Source organism: Genypterus blacodes, unplaced genomic scaffold (assembly GCF_046128005.1).
Source record: "Genypterus blacodes isolate CSIRO-AG114 ecotype Tasmania unplaced genomic scaffold, CSIRO-AGI_Gbla_v1 ptg000057l_1, whole genome shotgun sequence".
In the NCBI taxonomy this organism is placed as follows: domain Eukaryota; kingdom Metazoa; phylum Chordata; class Actinopteri; order Ophidiiformes; family Ophidiidae; genus Genypterus; species Genypterus blacodes.
Genome location: NW_027466869.1, coordinates 3,527,250 through 3,549,697, shown reverse-complemented (window position 1 = coordinate 3,549,697; position 22,448 = coordinate 3,527,250). Strand labels below are relative to the sequence as shown.

The 22,448-nt window shown below is 50.6% G+C and overlaps 1 protein-coding gene across 1 annotated transcript in view; it reads left to right on the top strand.

The window, feature by feature from the left end:
- The first annotated feature begins 1,416 nt into the window (after positions 1 to 1,416).
- Positions 1,417 to 22,448, top strand: part of LOC143002467 (nectin-2-like) — a 38,529-nt gene continuing 17,497 nt past the window's right edge. Inside the window, exons 1-5 of the mRNA XM_076152579.1 lie at positions 1,417 to 1,547; positions 2,994 to 3,243; positions 4,027 to 4,320; positions 4,463 to 4,580; positions 5,172 to 5,320. Of these exons, the coding sequence (XP_076008694.1) occupies positions 1,545 to 1,547; positions 2,994 to 3,243; positions 4,027 to 4,320; positions 4,463 to 4,580; positions 5,172 to 5,320 (814 nt within the window). The 5' untranslated portion in view covers positions 1,417 to 1,544. The remainder of the gene's footprint in view (positions 1,548 to 2,993; positions 3,244 to 4,026; positions 4,321 to 4,462; positions 4,581 to 5,171; positions 5,321 to 22,448) is intronic.

Genomic DNA, 22,448 nt, shown 5'->3' with positions numbered 1-22,448 from the left:
GACAGCAGGCCTCCGTGTTGGTGCGTCTGGAACATGTGAGTGCGTGTGTGCGTTTGCGCCTGCCAATGGTTACAAAAACCATCCCTGGCACACACACACACACACACACAGGCCCCAACTCAAGACCAAGCAAATGAGCTTTCCAATAAGTCTTCATCCCCTTTTCCATCCCCGCGGCCCGTAAACTCTCGTCACCAGAGTTCCGGCTCCTCGCCCCCGAGCTCATCTGTAGTTAGCAGAGACGGCAGCTGGGATGGATTGACGAGGGGATGAAGCTCGATCGCTCCCCAATCCCCCCAGACATTTGAAAGATCACAGGCCAGGAGCTCTGCAATAAAGCAGCCGCGTGTCCGCGTGAAGGAGACGAGCGAGGGTTTCCTCTATTTCCCCGGCTCTCCGCCCGCTCCCACGGCTGCTCGGCGGTTGCCCAAAGGTTCCGGTGCGGCTGCGAGGGGGATGTTTTGTGGTGGTAAATTGGGCCGGTCCTGGGAGAAGCGCTGTTATTCTCGGAGAGGCTTGTTTTCCTCCACTTTCCCACTTATTCCCTTCTCTCTTCTCCACCTCTGTATTGATATCACAGACGTCTCTGGAGAAGAGAATGTTTGGTGTTCATTGCTCGTCAAAAGAGAAAGACAGCACTGGCCTTTTCTGTTATCTCTCAGCCCATTTTGTGTGTGTGTGTGTGTTCGTTTCAGCCCTCCAGATCGTATTAGTTTCAACACAACAGCCTGGTCTCGGCACAAACCGGTTGAACTAGTTCCACGGGTAATTGTTTGTCTTTAGGGGAAATTGTGTTTCATTGCTACTGTTGTGGTGTGTGTGTGTGTGTGTGTGTGAGAGAGTGTGTGTGTTTAGCCTCGAAATGGTGTGTCGCCAGGTAATCCACTCTTACTTAAAACAGGTGCCATCTTGCTGACATACGCCAGTGCGCGCTTACTCATACAAGTAATTACATTTTCACAGAGACATGGATTACACACGCCTACAAACACACACACACACCGCTCCCGCTGTCTCTTCTCCAACACACACACACACACACACACAGCCACTGACACAATACACCACGACAAGCGTATTTATTTTGACTCTTGGCTTTTCACGCAGGAATGTGTTGGCACAGCACATGGCGGCCTACAGAGGAGCCCCATACGGGTGATTTATGACCCGCGTGCAGCACAGAGGGGGACTGCTTCTCCTCCTCCTCTTCTTCTCCCGCGCTGAATCCTTTTTCTGCCACTCCACGCACACGTGCACACAGTCTGGCTGGGCTAATGCCACAGCAGACCCCTCGTATCATCTCTTCATTTATCACGAGGAGGCTCCCAACATGAGTCTCCCGCTCCCTCGCCGCCTCGCTCCCAGTGCTTGTGGAGAAAGGAGCCGGTGATTAATCTCTCTCTTTCTCTCTCTCCCCCTCCCTCTTTCTCTCCCTAGGGGTGTCGGGGCAGCGGGTGAAGGTGGAGCCGGAGGTCCTGTCCTATCCAGGCCAGACGGTGAACCTGCGTTGTGAATTCACAGACTCCACTGGGATCCAGCTCACCATGGTCAGAACCACACTTTCATGATGATGGAATAAATGGAAATGTTTGTTTTGTTTGTGGGGGTGGGGGGGCAGTCTGATGAGTCTCAGCAGTCACATCCACACTCCACCAGGTTTAGGTTTATTTTGTGTTCTATGAAATTACAAACAAAACAGTTTATTCAGAAACGGGGCGCCCCATTGTGCTGAGTCGGCACGGCGCAATCTGCCAGGCGTGCTGCGGGCGCCGCGGCTCGCCTTCACAATGGAGGAGAGTTAAGCTCGCAAACTTCTCTGTCTTTACGACGTCGCGCCGTTAAGCGAAAGAGCGGCCGTTTCATACTCAGCCGAACATGTGGCGGCTCGGGCGGGCAAACGTCTTTTAATTTGGCGTCGGCGGCTGAGAGGGAAGCTACAGGTTCCACAGGTAGACGAGTTGGAACCGTTTGTCTCAGTAAATGGGAAAATAAAATGATAAAATGGGCCCGTGTGCCTTATTTACATATCTCATTACCGCTTAAACTAACGAAATCACAGCCCGCAGAATCAACCTAAGGCCAGTAATAGATTTTATCACTTTTGGGCTTAATCTTTTATTACTTCAAACAAACAGAATTAGTTTATTTTGCTTTGGGGGATTGGATATGGTAATGGCAGCGATTCTTGGTTGCATCTCAGTAAAATGTGTGTGTGTGTGTGTGTGTGTGTGTGTGTGTGTGTGTGTGTGTGTGTGTGTGTGTGTGTGTGTGTGTGTGTGTGTGTGTGTGTGTGTGTGTGTGTGTGTGTGTGTGTGTGTGTGTGTGTGTGTGTGTGTGTGTGTGTGTGTGTGTGTGTGTGTGTGTGTGTGTGTGTGTGTGTGTGTGTGTGTGTGTGTGTGTGTGTTGCCTGGTCCATCGGCATCCATATTCATCTGTGCTCCACTTCTTTGATAGCGGTGCAGCCCCTGAGAGAGTGTGTGTGTGTGTGTAAGCTTATCAGCAGATAACAAACCAGGCCTGTTGGTTCTTCTCAGGCCACCATCCGGGCCGCTCCTGTCAGTCTCGTTTCCAAGGACATACACACACACACACACACACACACACACACACACACACACACACACACACACACACACACACACACACACACACACACACACACACACACACACACACACACACCTCTCGCTCAGGTTTCGTGTCTGCACTGCAATTAAAGCAAAACGCAGCGTAAACATCCCGCCTAAATATAAACCACTCACCGCGTAAATCTGCTTAAAAGTGGAAGTACTGCAGGTGAGGAATAAGCAGAGTGCATTTACGCCAAAGGATCGCTTACACGCCTGAGTAAATTGATTCACGGTTGTAGTAATTATGTTACTCAGACTCCAGCAACTCGTGCCAAACGTTGATCTGCCGTTTTTGGTAGGAAAACAGATTCCACGCCTGAGTCGGAGCTTTTTTTTTTAATGCTCGTCCAACCAAACCCGCAGGTCACCTGGATCTACGAGCCCAAGGAGGGCGAGCGGATCAACATCGCCGTGTTTCACCCCAAGTTTGACCCCAACTACCCCGAATCGCCCGTGAAGGGCCGTGTGGGCTTCACCACCACGCCCCCCAACCTGTCCAGCCCCTCCATCCAGATCACCGATGTGAGGATGACGGACGAGGGGAAGTACATCTGCGAGTACGCCACCTACCCCAGCGGCAACGAGCAAGGCATCACCTACCTGGTCATGCTCGGTAGGTTGCTGAATGTATTCTTTGTCTTCTGTGTCTAAATGTATGATACCCCCCCCCTCTCTCTCTCTCTCGCTCTCCCCCCCCCCCCCCCCCCCCCCCCCCCCCCCCCCCCGGGTATCAGGCGGGCTAAAAGCATGTTCAGCTCAGCTTAATTGCTATTATAAGTGGTATTGTCAGATCAATTGTGTTCTTGTTAATGCAGCGTAACCGTTGGTCTAACCTTGGCCCGGCACCAGTGCTCGGGCTCGGGCTACCCTCCTCTCCCCTTCCCTCCAGCGCCCCCTCGCTCCCCCGCCCCCTGCCCCGCCCCACCTCAGGCAGCTTATTGATCCGGCTGCTTGTCATGCCTGCTGTCAGCTCCTGTCCTCCTCTCCTCTCCTCTGATCTCCTCGCCGGTATCAGACGGAGGGCGGCGGAGCAGGAGGAGGAGGCCCGGGGACCGAGGGAGAGACGCAGATGTAGTGGTTTTATAAATTGGATGTGGAGACGCACAGGAGGCAGTGAGGGAAATTGTTTTTTATCTGCGGTGGCCATTTAGAGGAAATGGGTGACTGGAAACAGGAGATTGAATGCAGATTAAGTGTTTGTGATTGTTTATCAATCCAAGAAAAAGGGAGCAAAAAGAAGAGTGTGTAGATTGAGGGTTTGGCTTTGCCTTCACCAGGCCGGTGACTCAAGGTTGTTTATCAGTAATGGCCCACATTACCTTTCCCCCCGGCTGTCTTACTTCCATCCCGTCCGTCTCTGCCCCCTCTCATCTTCCGCCTCTCTTCTCGCCTCCAGCCAAGCCGCAGAACTCGGCCTCCACTGTCACGGTGATCGCGGGAACGGAGAAGACGGTGGTGGCGCGGTGCGAGTCCAAAGACGGTCGCCCGGCCTCCCAGATCTCCTGGGTGACGTCTGCCAGTGGCAACGCCACCACAGAGTCCAAACCGGGCAGCGACAACACGGTGACGGTGACCAGCGTGTACCGCATGGTCCCCACGGCGGCGGACAACGGCAAGGACATCAGCTGCGTGGTGAACCACAGGACTCAGGTCAAACCGGACAGCTACAAGATGAAACTAGCCGTGCAGTGTAAGAAAACAAGCACACACTCGCCACACACTCACCACACACTCATCATTCCACAAATTCCATCGTTCGTCATGCTCTAACATGTCATGCTCAGCAATTTCAAGCCTGAGAACGACGTGATGAAGTGTGTTTTCCTCTCCAGACCCTCCTCAGGTGAAGATAATGGGCTACGACAACAACTGGTACGTCGGACGGACCAATGTGGTGCTCACCTGCGATGCCACCGGCAACCCAGTACCGAGCACGGTCCTGTGGAGAACGTGAGTGTCCGGCCTCCGTCCTGTCCTCTCTCTCTCTCCCCCTCCCTCTTCCTCCCTCCGTCGCCCAGCACATCCACAGATCCACCGTCCTCCCAGAGCTGCAATCAGCGCTTTTTATTATTGCAGCTGCAGCTTCATGCTCTGATTATGGAGATAGCCACATCATCTCCCATAATGGACTCAGTGACTCTAGATTTAACCCCCAGCACAATGAGAAAGGCATCACCGCTCCCTTTCTCCTCCTCTCTCTCCCTCTCTCCCTCTCTCTCTCTCTCTCTCTCTCTCTGTGAGCTGTCAGCATAACTTGTGATAAGGTATGAAAAGATTGAAGTCTGAAATGGCAAAATTCGGGTCCCGGGGTTCTCATGAGATTCTCCTCTTCCTCTCCTAAAGATATTTGTCTGCACTACGTGATAATGGCTTTGACGTTCGGGGATCTAGATTAGTAGAATTTGATGACAGCGCACAATAGAGGCCATTTCTGTACCTGTGCGTCCGTCTCAGTGCTTCTGTTTACGCCCCACAGCCGAACACGATGCGACCCGGCTCACATTGTCTCCGTCCCTCCCCTTCGTCTTCCTTTCTCTTTAGACTGACGGGCGAGATGCCGGACACGGTGGTGATCACGGACAACAAGCTGACGGTGCTGAAGGTGGACGACACGGTGAACAACACCTATATCTGCGAGGTGAAGAGCCGGGTGGGCGTTGGCAAGGACCAGGTCACCGTCACGGTCAGAGGTGAGACGCGAGAACATGAGCCGTGCCGCAACTCCGCTCGGAGGAGGATTGCAACAGTCAGCGCAGACACTCGCAAAGAGACGTCCATTTTGTTTTGTCCTCTGCGGGGGGGAGGGGGGTAGGGACACACACGCACACACACGCACACACACACACACACACTCGGGCTCACTCGGGTCTCGTTCATCTGCCAAACACATTTAGATCCTTTGCGTTGATGAACTGGACCCAAGTGCTCTTTGGTTCTGGGTGTTCTGCTGCTGTTGCATCTTCCTCAGGGTGGCACCTTGTTGCATCCACACAGACAGACACACACACACACACACACACACACACACACGCTTTCCTGTTCTGGGCTGAGGCCTGCTTTGGGTCTACAGTGTAGGGTTTAGATGGTCCAGCTGCTCTGACCACGGTGTGTATACGGGTGACGGTGTGTGTACATGTATGTTTGTGTTCTTCTCTCTCCGCACTGTTAGAGACGCATGCCACCTTCTGTCTCTTTGCACGCTGTTAACCGCCATTAACATCTCCACTAACTTCTTGTTGGTCCCATTTCTGTCTGTCCCTCCCATGGTGACGTGTGTGTGTGTACAGTATAAGACGGTCCCATATGCTCACATGTTGGCACAATTTTCGGCGAAACGCGCTTGTATTCGGTCTGAGAGGGCGATAACGAGTACGTCGCCATCCACGCGACGACGGCGCCGATGAAAGCAGTCGACACCACGGCGCTGTTGACTCCATTTGAAGTGAAGTGGATATCAGCGCCGGTCTTTATGCGTGTGTGTGTGAGTATGTGCGTGGGCTGGTGTGTGTGTGTGTGTGTGTGCGCGATTTATCCCGTCGCACCACCTCGGGCCTTTCAGGGATCTGAAGCAGCCAGTCGCGATGAAAAGCCGTCCATTCCCTCCTGTGGGTTTAAACTGCACTCCTTCATCACATCTTGTACAAAATACATCCTCCCTCCTCTTCCTCCCTCCTCTTCCTCTCCTTCCTCTCTGTCTGCACTTACACACAAACTTATTTTCTGCTGACATGCAGGAGAGGGTGGCCATAATAGGGGGGAGTGCATTTCTCTTAAGAGCCACCCTGCTTCCTAATGCCCTGATTTTCTCTCTGTGTCTTTATGGGACTCCTGCTCTTTTTCTCTCTCTCTCTCTCGCTTGCTCTCTCTCTCTGTCTCTCTCTCTCAGTCCCTATCGTTCTCCCAGTCCCTCGGCTCCTCATGGTGCCACAGCGTGCGTCACTGCTCCTCTGGGGCCGCTCTGTTACCGCTGCATGGCCCCGCAGCATAAAGGACGCCGCCGTCTCCTGCTGTTTGTTACAAACGGAAGGAGAGAGAGGGAGAGAGAGAGAGAGTGAGAGAGAGGGAGAGAAATATGAAGGCTGCTGGTTTTTCAGATTTGAAAGCCGGCGTATGTGCGGCCGGATAAATCGGCTCGAGCACACAAACCTCACACTTTTGCAGAAAGTGGACGCTCCCATGGGCTGCATCTGATCTCCACCGCTGCATTCACTGTGCCTCAGTGTGAACGTGTGTCTGCAAGCCCCTCTCTCTCTCTCTCTGTCCCTCTCTGCCTCCCTCTCTCTGTCCGTCTCTCTCTGCCTCTCTCTCTTTCTCTGTCTCTCTCTCTCTCCCTCCCTCTCTCTCTGTCTCTCAATCTTTCTCTGTCTCTGTCTCTCTCCCTACCTCTTTCTCTGTCTCTCCCTCCCCCTCTCTCTCTGTCTCTGTCTCCCTTCCTCCCTCCCTCCCTCCCCCTCTCTCTCTTTGTCTCTTTCCCTCTCTCTCTCTCTCTCTCTCTCTCTCTCTGTCTCTCTCTCTCTCTCTGTCTCTCCCTCTCTGTCTCTCTCTCTGTCTCTCCCTCTCTGTCTCTCTCTCTCTACCTCCCTCCCTTTCTCTCTCTCTCTCTCTCTCTCTCTCTCTGTGTCTCTCCCTCTCTCTCTCTCTCTCTCTCTCTCTCTGGTGTCTGTTTTTTCCTCCTGACTTTCACTCCTCACAGTTTCCTCTCCCTGTCACATCCTCCTCCATCTCATCTCATCTCGTCCTCGTGCCTCTTGCCTCGTGCCTCCTTCTCCCACTCCGCTCTCTCTCTCTCTTACTCACCGGCGGAGGAGGACGGCATGTGAACTAAATTCACCGCGAGGAGGAGGCGGGTGAGAGATGGAGCAAAGTGCACAGAACTACAGTAATGGATTGCGTCAGCGGCGGTTGACGTAAATATGAAGAGCGGGTGGCGGGCTACAGCAGAGAGAGAGAGAGAAAGAGAGAGAGAGATAGAAGATGTGAAAGGACTCCAGATGGGGGAAAGACGCAGACCTGTGGAGGCTAATGTGGAAGCGTGTAGACAAATGGGGCTAAGAGGGGCCGACAGGCGTGAAATGACCAGCACCTGCTACAGAGCAGGTCCCCGCTCCCCTACAGCCTACAGCTGCGTGACACACACACACACACACACACACGCGCGCGCTCGGCACATATACACTATCAAGCGTCGGCCTGTGTGTGAGCTCTGCCCTCAGTCTTCTCCTGTGCACCTGGAGGCAGAGATATATTCTCCCCTGGTTTATCTCTCGCCCACCATCATTAGGTTTCTCTCTTTTCATCCTCTCAGTTAGCATGTGCTCCCTCCTCATCCTCCTTATCGTCTCTCAGCCCCCACAAGACGAGCCCTTCTCAGAGGAGAGGCTGCTGCCCCTCAGCATTCTCTCTCTCCCTCTCTCTCTCTCCTTCTCCCTCATGCCCGTTCTTTCTCTCTCCCTCTTCCAGCTTAACTCTTAAACACCAGTCTCTCTCCCTTAATCACAGCTTAGCCGTCTCCATCCCTCCATCCTTTCCTCCTCTCCTGTCTCCTCTTGGGGTTTCTTCTGTGGCTAACCCAGATTTCACTCTGGTTTCTCCCCGTCGCTCCTTGCGTGTCTCATCTGAACCTTCGAAAAAAGTTAAAAGCCCCCAAATGGATCCTGGCGTTCTCTGTGTCTCCACTCCGCTGGACTGAAAATAGATTTGTGCTTCTCTGTTCATTGCTCAACTCAGGAGGCAACTCAAGGGCGAGAGGCTCACTCATTAGTATCCACTGGGTTTGGGTATGTGTGTGTGTGTATTTGCGTCTGTCTGCATGTCTGTCAATGTGTGTGTGTGTGTGTGTGTTTCTGGCCACGCCAAATCAAGCAGAGAACAGGTCTAATGTGGCCAAATCTCTCTCCAATCTGCAATTGGCTCCTTGCCCACCCCTCATTAGTTTGCATGCTCACACACACACACACACACACACACACACACACACACACACACACACACACACACACACACACACACACACACGTCAATAACCTGCTGACAGTCTGTGCTCTATGTGGAGCCCAACCCAACAACCCACATGCTTTCTCACTGTTAGAATGTGTGTCGTACATAACTGTTGACCATAAAGTAGGCTGTGTGTGCGTGTGTGTGTGTGTGTACGTGTGTGTGGCCATGCATGCTTTGGGAGGCCACAGTAGACGTTAGCTTCGCTCCATCTCTCTCATTAGTGGCGGTCGCTTAGAGATCACAGTCTTGGTCGCTGTGACTTCATGGGAAACGTGCAGTTTTTTTGGCTTCCACTGTAGTGTGTGTGTGTGTGTGTGTGTGAGAGAGAGAGAGAGGGCGTGTGTGTCTGTGTGTGTAAATGTGTGGCAATATTAGCATAATGCAACAAGCAGATTTTGTGTTGGCTCATGCTGCAGCGTGTGTTTGTGAGCTGCCCTCGCCTCACCTACTTGGCCGTGCTGCCGCTGTGTCAGGGGGTCTGTGTGTGTGTGTGTGTGTGTGTGTGTGTGTGTCTGTAGACGGGCAGGGGAGGGGGTGGGGGGGCTGCTCCTCTAAATCTCTCTTGAATATTTTAAGTGTTGTCTCTATTAGGGGAGAATAAAACATGAAATATCTACCGAGGGAGCGAGAGAGAGAGAGAGAGAGAGAGAGCGAGAGAGCGAGAGAGAGAGACACTAAAAATGACTTGGCGATGTTTTGAAGATAATTGGATGAGTTGAATTTATGGACAGTTTGCATTTGAATTCCAGTGTAATTCACTTTGATCTGACTCAAGTGTGTGTGTGTGTGTGTGTGTGTGCGTGCTTTTGTCTTCAGAGTGCCTCTCCACATCCTCTGTGTGTGTGTGAGATCTCCACAGAGTTGGAGGTGATAATGCATTTCTAGTGTTCCTGTTAGCAGTGGACACTCGGGGCTGAACCTCGCTGTCATGTGTGTGAAAGTCCAGGTTTAGCAGCGCTTAGAAGACACAGCAGGGGGGGAAGGGGCAGAAAAACACACCTACAAGCAAATAAACTTTTCTCTCCCTCTCTCCTCCTGTCGACCCTGCTGTCTGTGTGTGTGTGTGTGTGTGTGTGTGTGTGTGTGTGTGTGAGACGCCGAGCAGTAGAGGCACCAGAGAAGTAACGTGTGACAGAAACGCAAGCGTAAATTGCAGAGACGGACCGGGAAAATGGATTTGTGCATGATAGAGAGAGAGAGAGAGAGAGAGAGAGCCGGTGAAGTGGTGATAGAGCTGGAGAACGGGGGGGGGGGGTGGTAATGGAAGAGAAGAGAGGCAGAATTGAAGGGCCGAGCTCGGGCGGTGACGTCTGCAGTCTGCCGTTTTCCCTCTTGACAAGAATGGCGGATACGGGAGTATTCCTGTCGACTCTCCGCGTACTTAACAGGAGGCGCCGGCTTCTATTGGATCCCGAGTAAGAACGGGGCTGATGTGACACTTTTAAGTATTCAGGCGGGGGTCTGCACCGGCGCCATCGACAGGATAATCCCCCGCAGACCTCCAGTGTGAGCAGGACGGCGGCAGGAGTGACAGAGCGGATGTTCTGCTGAGCTACGGGGTTGTTGATCATTTTCTGCCAGCGACTGAAATAAATTCCATTTTACTCGAGACGTATCGGCTCCCCTTGTCGCAGTGCCCCTTTTTCCTGGACAGACAGACAGACACACACACACACACATACACGCACACGCGGCGGTCCCCCTGTAGTAGACGACACCTTAAGTGACAGCAGCGTCGGGTGCAGACTCGAGGGAGGGGTGACTCGGGGGTTCAGAATCCAGGTGAATATCGAGATTTGTCAGAAATGATCCTCCCCATATTGTCCAGGTGTGTGTGTGTGTGTGTGAGACCCCTCCGCTCTGTTGTTGTTTTAAGAGATGTGGGTGGCCAGAGGGTCGAGTCCCCTGCCTGACACTGAAGCCCAGCAGGGAGCGGCCCTGCCTTGTTCTGGTTTACACACGTGTGTGTGTGTGTGTGTGTGTGTGTGGGGTTTTTAACTCCTGTGTTTTGTGGACGCCCTGCTCTGTCACTCTGTGCCTTCGGTGTTAAAACACTGCATTGATATTAGTGATAGGGGAGATGGGGGGGGGTTCGGAGTAAGAGCGCTATATGGCTGACGACTCTTGCGGGACCACTTCACACCCCTGATTTAGACACGCGTCCTCTCTGTAGTTTATACACACACACACACACACACACACAGTGATGAGTATTGCAGATAGTGGAGGCCTGGTGTTATTTATATCCTCCTTAACAACTCTGCACTCCACAAAGGACACTTTCTGCACAATATTGCGAAATCCTAAATCAAACCAAATCAAAAAATGTTCTTTCCTCACATGCACGTGTGTGTGAGTGTGTGTGTGTGTGTGTGTGTGCGCAAAAAGCCGTGGCACGTGCGTAACTGAAAGGCAGCTCTGCGGTTTGCACACTCTCATGGCCCGGAGGAGGAGGTGTCACTCTGCTACGTGCCTCTGTCACTCAATCCGCCTCTTCATCTAATTTCCACCCTCCATTCCTCCATCCGTCATTGTCCTCCTCCTCCTGCATGGCCTCCACCTGTTTCCCCCCCACCATCTTGAGCTTTCCGCCCCCCTGCTGTGATGTTGGACGTTGCCTTGTCGTGTGATTTGTGGTGAGGACTGAGAGCCTTGGACAGACACTGGACGCTGAAGGGCACCGCAGGGGAGACGCAGGCAGAGGCGTTGTTGTTGTGACGTGGCTGTGGGAACGGGGACAAGGAGAGGGAGAGGAGGGAGAATGTCAGTGCAGCTAGAGGCCCAGAGCAGAGACACACACACACATTCACAACATCATACCTTAGCATTCTTGTACACTTCACTGATGCGGTTGAGACCATTGACATCACCCAACCCCCACCTTCTCTCTCTGTCTCTCTCTCTCTCTCTCTCTCTCTCTCTCTCTCTGTCTGTCTGTCTGTCTGTCTGTCTCACTTTCTTATGCCGTCTCTATTTTTCCTCTCACTCCATCTTCACCTCACACACTTGCTCCTCTTTCTCCCCTCTCACACCTCTTCTCTCTCCCCTCCCCGCCTCTCCTCCCCCTTGCAGAGCCCTCCGTGAGCCCGTCCAACGTCGGCGTGGTGGCGGGGGCTGTGATTGGCTCCCTGCTGGCCCTCCTTTTGGTCGCCGCTCTCGTCGCCGTACTTGTCACCCGTAACCGCCGCCAACAGCATGGCTACCGCGCCAACGGCGGCAGCGACATCAAGTCGCGCATATTCGGCGCTGGCAAGAAGGCCAGCAAGAACGGCACGGGCGGCGGCACGGGCAGCGGGGGAGTCGGCGGCGGGAACAACAACGGCCCCATCTACGTGTACGAGGGTTCATCCCACCAGGGCCTGGCGGAGAAAAACAACCACCACCAGCCGCTCACCATAGGGGGCCGGCCTGAAGTTGCCGCCACGACGCCCACTGCCCAAGACATCCTGCTGAGCAGCGAGCTAGATGAAGCGGAGCGGAGGAAGTTTGACGAGCTGGAGGCAGAGGAGAGGTATGACCACTTTTCTGGAGGGGCTCCCATTCTCCAAATCCGCCCGCCGCACGACCAGGACGATATGATCGGAGGTTATCTGGATGACGACATGGAATCGCAGCGGGACGGCTCCGTCATCTCGCGGACTGCTGTTTACGTATAGAGGAGGCAAGGCCAGGTGGGGGGGGGGGAGCGGATGGAGGCGTCCCTCCCCTGAGGAATATTGTGGCGGCGTGCGGGGGTCTCACCCCTGCACGCTTAGAAGAGGAAATAATACCACTTTTATTTTTGAAAATTTTAAATATAGCCTATTATTAATCACAGTGCAGCCCCAGAGTAGAGTGAAGGGGGAGGGGTCAGGTGAGGGGGGGTGGGGCATTTCCAGAAGAGCACGGCATCGCAGAGAAACAGAAAACTCCAAAATCAGAAGGCGGTAACAGCCGACGTGCACCAAGCAACATAGAGAAAAGAAACAACCTGGTCCCTTCTCCTATTGCTTCCGCTATCACTACCGCCGGCACCCTGACGAGGTCTCTGACAGACGGACTAAAAGACGAGAGACAATGTAGCTGTGGAAGAAGGACAATGGCGTCACAATACAAGCTTGTCTCCCCCAAGTCTGACTTTCATATTCGCTCTTATCTGCGCCCTAAACCAGTAGAAGTGGAGCGGATTGTCAGGCGGCGTTCGTGAGTTGCCTGCCGTCCTCATGCGGGGACGTCTTTTGTGTTCAGCGCTGTGACAGGCGGCGGATAGTTAGGAGCAAGGGCTGGTTTGGGAGGGGGAAACATTTGAAGGTAAAGACGGTAACGGTGATGTGATTTGTAGAGCGTTGTGTATTTATCTGCGGAGGAGCGCCGGCTCAGTTCTCTGTTCTGTTCTCTCTGCCTGTTCCTCTCCGGCAAAACAAACGAGAAAATCCCCCGCGAGCTGTCAAAGTGAAAAGCACAGTAGCCGCTCGTCCCATCTCCAAAGAGACAAAGGCTGCACAGAACAAGACAAACTCGTTTGAAGTTTGCATGCAGACCTTGTCACCGCGCCTGGAGGCAAGAGACGGAAGGATGGCGGGAAGGATGGAAGGAGGTATAGCCGACCCAACAGGGGTCAAAGGAGGAGCAAGTCTCTCCTCCTCATCTTCAACTCCCTCCTGACATGAGGAGTTCGATTGGTAATGAGCCGTGAAGTCGGCGCCAACAGATTGCCGCCACTTATCGTTTATGACGTTGCAATCCAACGCCGCCCCTCCCCCCCCCACCCCCACCCCCTCCTCTCCTGTTTCTCTCCATCATCCGTCCGTTCCTTCTTGCTCTCTTCATCCCCCCTCTCCCAGTGTTTATGGGGGACTTGGTGATTTATCCCGGCCAGTGTGGAGGTCAGGGCTACAGAGAGCACCAGAGTATTTTACTGCTCCCGATGTGTCAAACGGCCCACTTACTCTATTCCCACCCTGCCCCGGCACGCCAGGACCCGCTAATCCACCCGGAGTGGTCAGGCTCACTCCACTGCTCGCCAGCGTTCACGTTCCCTCCTCTTCCTCTACTTTAGTAAATGGCCCGTGTAACCCGACCCCCCTCCTCCATCGCACAGCCACGTTGGGTAAGATAGATAGATAGATACCGTGTAGCATTTCGTTCCATTAGCGGATGCTTTTAAATGTAGCGCATTGATTGGGAGACATTAAAGGTTGTGTACGCGGCGATGCTATGGGAGTCGTATTGACTAACATGCTACAAACAATGAATGACCCTTTATGAGGCACCTACAGGGCTGATGGCCTCCTGGCTGTTTATTTAGCCTGCTAATGAGCCATCGGGGGCCCGTTCACACAATTGATGCTCCGCAGCAACTGAATACGACTACCTAGAGGATTAGACCGCCTTCAGATTTGGCCCAAAATGTTTGATATTGGACCCAACCATGGCTATTTCCTGTGCGAGGATAAGCGACCAGCACAGCATGGGAGCAACGCCACCTTCAAAGACACGCTTCTATCCTGTGTATGTTCAAGACAATGCAGGTCTTCACCAAACGAGAATGCCTGTGTTCCTGGTGATTGCCAAGGGCAAGGAGGACTGGAGATGCTTGCACACGTTATCGCGGCGTATAACCTTGAACCACTGCTGTAAGAAAAACACACACACACGTGTACATACACGAGAATCTATTTGAGGTGAGATGGTGCTTGCTTGCCATTGCGATGGCTGTTAACCTTCAGAGAGGCGGGCAGAGAACAAAAGAGAAACGTGAGAGAGAGCGAGAGAGAGAACTCAGAGCTGTCTGGCATATTGTTCCCCAGCATGTCCGGCAGGTTTAACGTCTAATGGCCTTAGCTTATACATAAATGCTCCTCCTGTCATCCCCGGGTTTGGCGATCTACCCAACACAGCTGATTTGTCACAACCACTTAACGTGTATGACTTATTTTTGCACTTTGCTTGTATCACATTTACGAAGCAGAAAAAAAAGATTAAGGGGGGGCAACAAAAAAAAGACAATAACCAAGGACAAAGTGTTGTTTGTACATTTCGGTGTGAAGTGTCTGTAAACTATATGTAAGCATCTTTATTTTTCTTGTGAAAATGTGGATATTTATGAAAATGTAAATATCAGATAGATGGAGCCAGTGTTGTGGAACTAAAGAGGAAGGACCTGCAGGTCGCCTAAGCTCAGAGTTCAAACGTGTCAGAGGGAATTCAGAATGTAATTATGAATCTAATGAATACCTCGCTGGAATCTGGGCTCTCACATTCTGAACCGACTGAGCGCACTGACTTCAAACCTACAATTTGGACTTGTATTGGTGGGAAAATTTATATAAGTGATTTTTTTCTTCTTTTTTGCTCAAAATTGGCATCGCCTGCATTTCCACTCAATAAGCACACAATATATTTTCACACAATCAGTTTCTCCTTCTCCTTGACAGACACGACACACTGCACAATGCAAAAAAAAATATTAAATACACATAAATTATCAGGTAGACAGTAAATGCTGAAGTGAGTTTGTGTGCGAGAGTGTGTGTGTGTGTGTGTGTGTGTGTGTGTGTGTATTGTTGTGACACTCGAGGGCTTTGGGACCTCGCTCACTGCCATAACCCGAGTGGCCACCCTTTGTCACTATGGAAAATTGCCGAAAAGGGAGATATTATTGTGTAACAGGCGCGCACACACACTTATATATATACACGCAGAATGCAGAGAAGCATTCGCCCACACACAAACACCCCTCAGTCACTCTCATTATGCTCACTCCCACAGCCAAACTGTGCAGAAGACGCCTCATACCTGACAACTCTGCCATCTCCTGACACAAGCCCACACAGAGGCACGCCCGCACACACACAAACACACACAGGCAAACACTTCTTCTCTCTCCCCGCTGCTCGTTTGTCGGCTCTGTCAGGACTTATCCAGCATCCTGTTAGCATGGAAAGAGCCGCGGTACGATGTGTCCCCTGCCTCACTGCTTTCCCAACCCCCTCTGTTCCAAAAAAAACAAAAAAAACTGGCAACCCGTTCCCAGAATCGATGACCATGCAGACAATGAGGCATTCAGGGACACACACACACACACACACACACACACACACATACCCACCGTTCACTGAGGGCCCCGCGTGTTTTAGGAAACCGGTCATTCTGCTTGTTTTTTTTGTTTTTTTGTCTCTGCGCAGCTTTTTTAAAACACCAGAGAGCTCATCTCCAAATACTGGTCTCACTTCAGCCTCCATACCACAGCTGCCTATGTGCACGCGCACACACACACACACAGACACACAGAGACATACACACACACACACACACACACAGACACAGACAGACCCCCCCCCCGCCCAACCCTTCCCTGTAGGCTTGTCAGACAAAATGCTTTTCTGCTTTTTACCAAGTTTTATGATCCTCGCCAGGGTCGAGCACAAAGTTTAAACAGTCAAAATAAGCAGTTTTTCCTCTTTACACAAAGCCTCAACCGGCTCCACACATCTGATGACTTATCAAAGCCTTAACATCTCCCATCTCACTCCCGTCAAAGGGGGGAAAATAATAAAAAAGAAAAGACGGATAAGAGAAGAGAAAACCTTCCCGTGTACATAGTATAAATATATAAATATGCAGCGGAGAAAAAGAATTACTAATTTATGGTGTCACATTTGTGTATTTTCTCAGTGACAGCAAGCATGAAGGGTTTACTTTCCTCTTACGTCTTCTGCCTCTCTTTATGTTATTTTGCAGTGCTTTATAATTTATGTTTTACAAGTGCTTTATACTTGACTGCTGCGTTGTGATTGCTGCCAAAAACTGGCAAATGTGCTTCTTCTGAACTTGTATACACAAGAAAACGGTCTTATCCTTGCAAATGTGCATTTTATCCACTGCTCTGTGTAAAAGTTGTTGAGTTTTTGTACTTTTTTTGATTTCTTTTTCCTTTTTTTCTGGTCTTTGTTGGAGGAAAAAAAAGAACTATAAATTGTCGTCACCATTTGTCATGTCTTTCTATTTTTTCGTATTTGGTTGCTATTAAAGGTCTCTTGATTTTTGATTCTGGCGTTCCTGCTTGTGGTGTTTCTCCTTCTGCCGCCCGTTTGCCCCGCCGCTTGACTCGAGAGTGAGATTGAACGGAAGCGGCAGCCATCGATTCCGGCTGATTAGATTTATAGATTAATTGATCGGGCTATGAAGTGGCCCCTCTGTCTCTTGTCACCCATTCCTCACCCTTTCCCCTGCTCCACCTTTTCTTTTCCCCGTACTCTCATTTCCCGGTGTTGATGTGTGTTGATGTTTGTCTCGTTTCGCTCCTGATAAATCTGCGCTCGCCGTCAACAGAGGTGTGATAAGAAGCTTATAGGAAAACAGCAATGAAACTTGTAGAAGCCATTTTGTGGATTATAGTTGTTCTTTTGTGGAGCCCCTCCTCCTCCTCCTCCTCCCCCCCTCCTGTGTCTCCCATTTGCATGTGTCCTGAATGGCTGAAGTAAACTTGCTGCCTTGGTAACAGGTGTGCACGCTTGTTCAAAGGGCACGTTTTTCTGTCGGCTTTCTCACTCTTATCATCATCCTTCCTGCAAGCCAGTGAGCGAGTCCACACACACACACACACATACACACACACACACATATACACACAGTGCCGGCTGAGCTGAGGAATGTGGTGTTGTTGCTTTAGTCATTTTGGAGGGAGGCAGTGGAAACGTCAAGGCAAAACTGAAACTCTGAATGGTTACGCCTCTCAAAGGCTGCATTGTTCCGTCCCTGACTAAACCAAACTGGTTTGGTCAAAGTTTAGCTGTGTGTGTGTGTGTGTGTGTGTGTGTGTGTGTGTGTGTGTGTGTGTGTGTGTGTGTGTGTGTGTGTGTGTGTGTGTGTGTGTGTGTGTGTGTGTGTGTGTGTGTGTGTGTGTGTGTGTGTGTGTGTGTGTGTGTGTGTGTGTGCTCCTTTCAAATGTGCTGGCGTGTGATTGCACGCGTGTCCATGCGTGCACGTACACCTGCCTAATGCATTTTATTTCTCAAAAATCCTCTTTGTCCCCACGAAACGATTTAATTCAGATGTGCCTGACGCGGCTGACAGTTGGTTGATGGCAGTTACGGCGGCATGTTGGCGATGTTCGTGCGGCGCTTGGATGCCGTCATGTATCTGCGTGTCCTCCTGGCTCCTTGTCACAGTTCATTTTAGTTGCAGGCTGCTTCTTCTGTCAATGCACAGCTATTTACTGTGAGTCCAGCCTACCATCTGGCCCCTCTAATTGCTTTGGATTGGAGGCTGCAGAGAGATGGAGAGCACTCAGACACACACACACTTTCTAACTGCATTTGTAAGACTCGAGTATTGCAGAAAGGCAGTAAGGTTTTTTTTGCCTCCAGCCTGGAATAAAAGAAGCATAACATGCAGCACTGCCATTTTTCTATGCGTTTGTCAGAGGAGAATGTATGCGTTTCCTGTAAAAGCAGTGACCCTGTGAGCACAAAAGCTGCCCTGTAGAGGCTCTCATGGCTGCGAGCAGATAACCTGGATCTGAAGCCAAAGTGACAGCAGCTCTGCCAAACGATACCACTGTGCTCGGCTCTGGCTCACTGTGATGAGACACGGTTTGGTGCCCCTGGGCAATCTGACTAGCTGGTAGCGGCCCTGCTTTGCACCAAACTGATGTGTGTGTGTGTGTGTGGTAGTGATGCGTTTGTGTGTGTGTCCATATTGGGCAAGCTGACATGTGCACAGGCTGGTTGTAAGTGCTGTAAGGTGAACGGCCAGCTAGATACTCTTCAATCTCGCCTGCTATTGGCTGGCACCAGCGTTGAGGCTCAGCTACTAACTTAATTACATTTTTCAGTAGCTTGACAGTAGCTTGTGGCTTTTCCAGTAACTTTGTATTTCCTTCCACAAAACTGCACGTAGATTTGCAAAAGCTACTCAACCATTTACAAGGGGAGACTCTGCTGAGCTGACTCCCTACAGGCTTCACGCTTCCTGGCTGTGCTGCTGAGCCTCATGGGAAATGTAGTGGGTAAACAAAGACATTCATCAAAATGCTATGCTTCCCTCTCTTGACAACGGAATTGTGCAAATATGTATTTCAATGGTTTTCTGTGAATCCAGTGATTTGCTTTGACAGTAAAACCTAGTGTTATTTTTTCTCAGCCTGTATTGGAGCTAACTACCTCAGAGCGTTGCTTGGCTACAGCTTATCTACTCAAATTCTTTGTTTTCTGTTGAATGTAGTAATATCCTAGTATTTATGTCCGGCTTCCCTTTTGTGAGATTAATTAAATTTAGTGTGTGTGTGTGTGTTTGTGTGTGGTTCATACACTGTGCTAAACAGTTCATGTACCAGCGGTGTAAGTGAATTGCTGAATTGCAGACAGATCGAGTTTCTCCCGGATGTTCCGTGTGTGTGAATACATTTACAGGCCGAGCCTTATCAGATTATTAGCCTTGCCTGTTTGTGTGTGCTCAACCATGTGAATGAGTGTGTGTGTGTGTGTGATAGGGATTGTGTGTGTGCATGCATGTTTGTGCGTGGCGTGGCTGCGTATTGAACTTCCTCTCCTGGCAGCTGCAGCCACAGAGTTGATTAAACATGTGATGGTGTTCGCTCAGCTATGCCGTGTGTGTGTGTGTGTGTGTGTGTGTGTGTACGGATTAGACCCACAGACCCACTTTGAGGCTCCGTACTGATAAATGCTAACACAACGCTCCCCATTTAACCTTTCACCCCCACAGCGCCAAACCTGACTAATAAAGCCCCGAGTGAGTGATGGATGGCGAGGCCTGTTGCACGGACGTCTGAGTGATGGATGTGCTGACCCGAGCCGCCGCGCAGATTAAACCAAGTGTCTTGCTCTGACCTCAATTATGAAAGTACATTCCTGCGTATTTCTTATTGGCTTTAATGGCGGCGGCCTTCTTTTTCCTGACTGTGGTGAATCATAAAAGCTGAGGTTCAGTCCATCGTATAGCTGCTTGATTATACGAGAGAGAGGGGGGGGGGGGGGGGGAGAGAGAGAGAGAGGGAGAGGGGCCGAGCGAGAGGCCGACGTTATCAAACCCATTCAGACCTGAGAGTGCTGACAGATGAGATATTTTTCTAAAGCCTTTCTATGTCTGTAGTGTGGATAAAGCCCATGTTTGCTACCACTTGCACCTTTTGAATACCAGCGGGACTTTTTATATTCTAAAAGTTGAGATACTTCAAATCTCTTTCATTCCGACTCACACAGGCTTTGTTAGTCTGAACTCGCTTTGCTTCTCGTCTGTGAACCAAACACGATTTCTTTGGCTGCTGCTCCAGTACGCTACTATTGATATTTACTTCTACGAAGGTTAGTTTTTTTTTTATTTACACGCGCGTGCGTGTGTGTGTGTGAGTGATTGCTTGGAGGATTAGTGGAGAGGTTATGGAGTTTGTAAAGTTATTTATTTGGAAACTGTAAAGGAAAATAATCTGGACAAAAGGAATTCAGCCTCACACACCCTGAGGTGATCTGGTGCACAAATATGTGTTCAGACTGAAGAAACACACACACAAGCACCACCAACACGTTCCATTCAGATGTGTGTGTGTGTGTGTGTGTGTGTGTGTGTGTGACAGATGGAGAGATGCAGAGATGTGGGTCAGTATTGGCACAGGTGGTCCTCACGTGTAGACGGTGCACCTGACACGCCTGATTTCGGTCCTGATGAAGACTTTGCCGGCCAAGATGTTTCACATTAAGATCGCTGTCCTCACTCCAGCTGCATGTCCTCACTTATCTGAGTCCTCAATAGGCCTGAGTGTTTGGACACGCCTCCTGGGGAGAGGGACATCAAGTAGAGTAAATCCCTACTGTACTATGTGAGAGTAAACGTCTCTGCACTTAATATGTAGAGGAAATCAATGTCAAAGAATGTCGAACGGGGGCTGATTGACAACTTCAATTTCCAGCAAACCTCCCCCAAGGGACAGACTTCCTTGTCCAGTTAATGGACTTGTGTTCTTCACAGAGCTCACCGGGTGATGCTGCTTTTGTAATCATGTGCAGCAAAAAAGTGGAATCGAAGTGGAGAGGAAGTTTGTCATTTGTAAATAACCGCAGGATATTGGAATTCATCTCACTCCTCATCCTCCATTCGCTCCTCCGTGCTGTAAGCAATAACATCCGCTCCTGCTACTTCTGGTCAGTCAGGTTTGTACACGCCCGCGCGCACACACAGACACACACCCACACACACTCATATTTACACACACATGCAGACAGACGGGCTGTGCAGGGGGGAAATGGATGCTCCTGTTTCCCCCTGAGGCCTCCGGGCATTTTCTCTTCCTGTCCCGTGCTGACATGCCTGGTAGTAACTGGGAGGCTGCAGTGCATTGTGGGCCGGATGTGGCTCGTCTCACCCGGGGGAAGACATGCTTGACCAACACCATGGCGGCAGAAGGGCGCGGCGGAGATGTGAGGAGAGATGGAGAGAGAGGGCGCATGTAGGGAAGAGATGGAGGGTTCAGATCTCAGGTGCTGGTGTGTGTGTGTGTGTGTGTGTGTGTGTGTGTGTGGCGAAGGTGAGAGAATGAACCATAAGGATGAAGAGTGGGCGGAGCCGGGGAGGAGGGAGAGATCAGAGGGGCAGAGAGCCGAACAGAGAGAGAGGGTGGAGAAGACTGATAAAAGATAGAGGAGAGAGGTGACGGGTGAGTTGTTGCAGCTGTGTTGATTTAGCTTCTCATGCATCAGAGTGTGTGTGTGTGTGTGTGTGTGTGTGTGTGTGTGTGTGTGTGTGTGTGTGTGTGTGTGAGAGAGAGACTCTTGGACGTCCTCAGTGCTGCTGAATTCAACACACCTGCAAAAACACACTGACTAGATGAAAGATGCAGTGTGTGTGTGTGTGTGTGTGTGTGTGTGTGTGTGTGTGTGTGTCCAATGAGGACTTCTTCAAACTTTTATTTTACCTTGAACAAATCCTATCCTCCAACACAAGAAATACACAGATCATTACGGGTGTATAGCTTTGAGCCTTTGAGGATGAGTGTGTGTGTGTGTGTGTGTGTGTGTGTGTGTGTGTGTGGGTGTACATGCAAGCACTTGCTTGTGTGTGCAGTGTGTACATATGGAGAAAAGAGATTTATATCAGTCAAAAAAATGGTTTATAGCTAAGAATAGAATCTGTGACGGAAATTATTTTGGTGTTCTATGCAAGTGTGTCTGTGTTTGTGTGTGCGTCTCATTTTGCGTGTTTGCCCCGCAGTGCTTTGCAGATCAAATGCACTCGCGCTGTTTAATTCACTCTCTCAACAGGCAGCTCTGACAAAGCGCATGCACGTCTGAGTGCGCTCACATACACACACATCCACACACACACACACACACATCCACACACACACACACACACATCCACACACACGCAAACATACAGAATAACAGAGATGAATATGGAGATTAAACCGAAATAAGTCTGCAAATATTTGGTCTCAGTCACTCACTAGATATTCTTCAGGGACTTTCAACTCCCTGTAATTGCGTGTGTGTGTGTGTGTGTGTGTGTGTGTGTGTCTGCTCATGTTCATTTGTGCATGTAAGTATCGTGCAGATGTTGCCTGCCTTTTAGCCCAGAATGTGCATGCAAATGTTAATGCAAGTTGTGTGTGTCTGTGTGTGTGTGTGTGTGCGTACGCAGCTGTGAGTGTTTGTCCTTATAAAATACATGAAATTTTCATCAAAGGTGAATCTAATCCTGATCTCATTATTCAAATGAATGATGGCCACAGGCTCGATCAGCACTCACTCACTCTGTGTGTGTGTTTCTGTGTGTTTCCTGTTACCGTCTGTGTGTACATATGGTCAGTTCTGTCTGACGGGA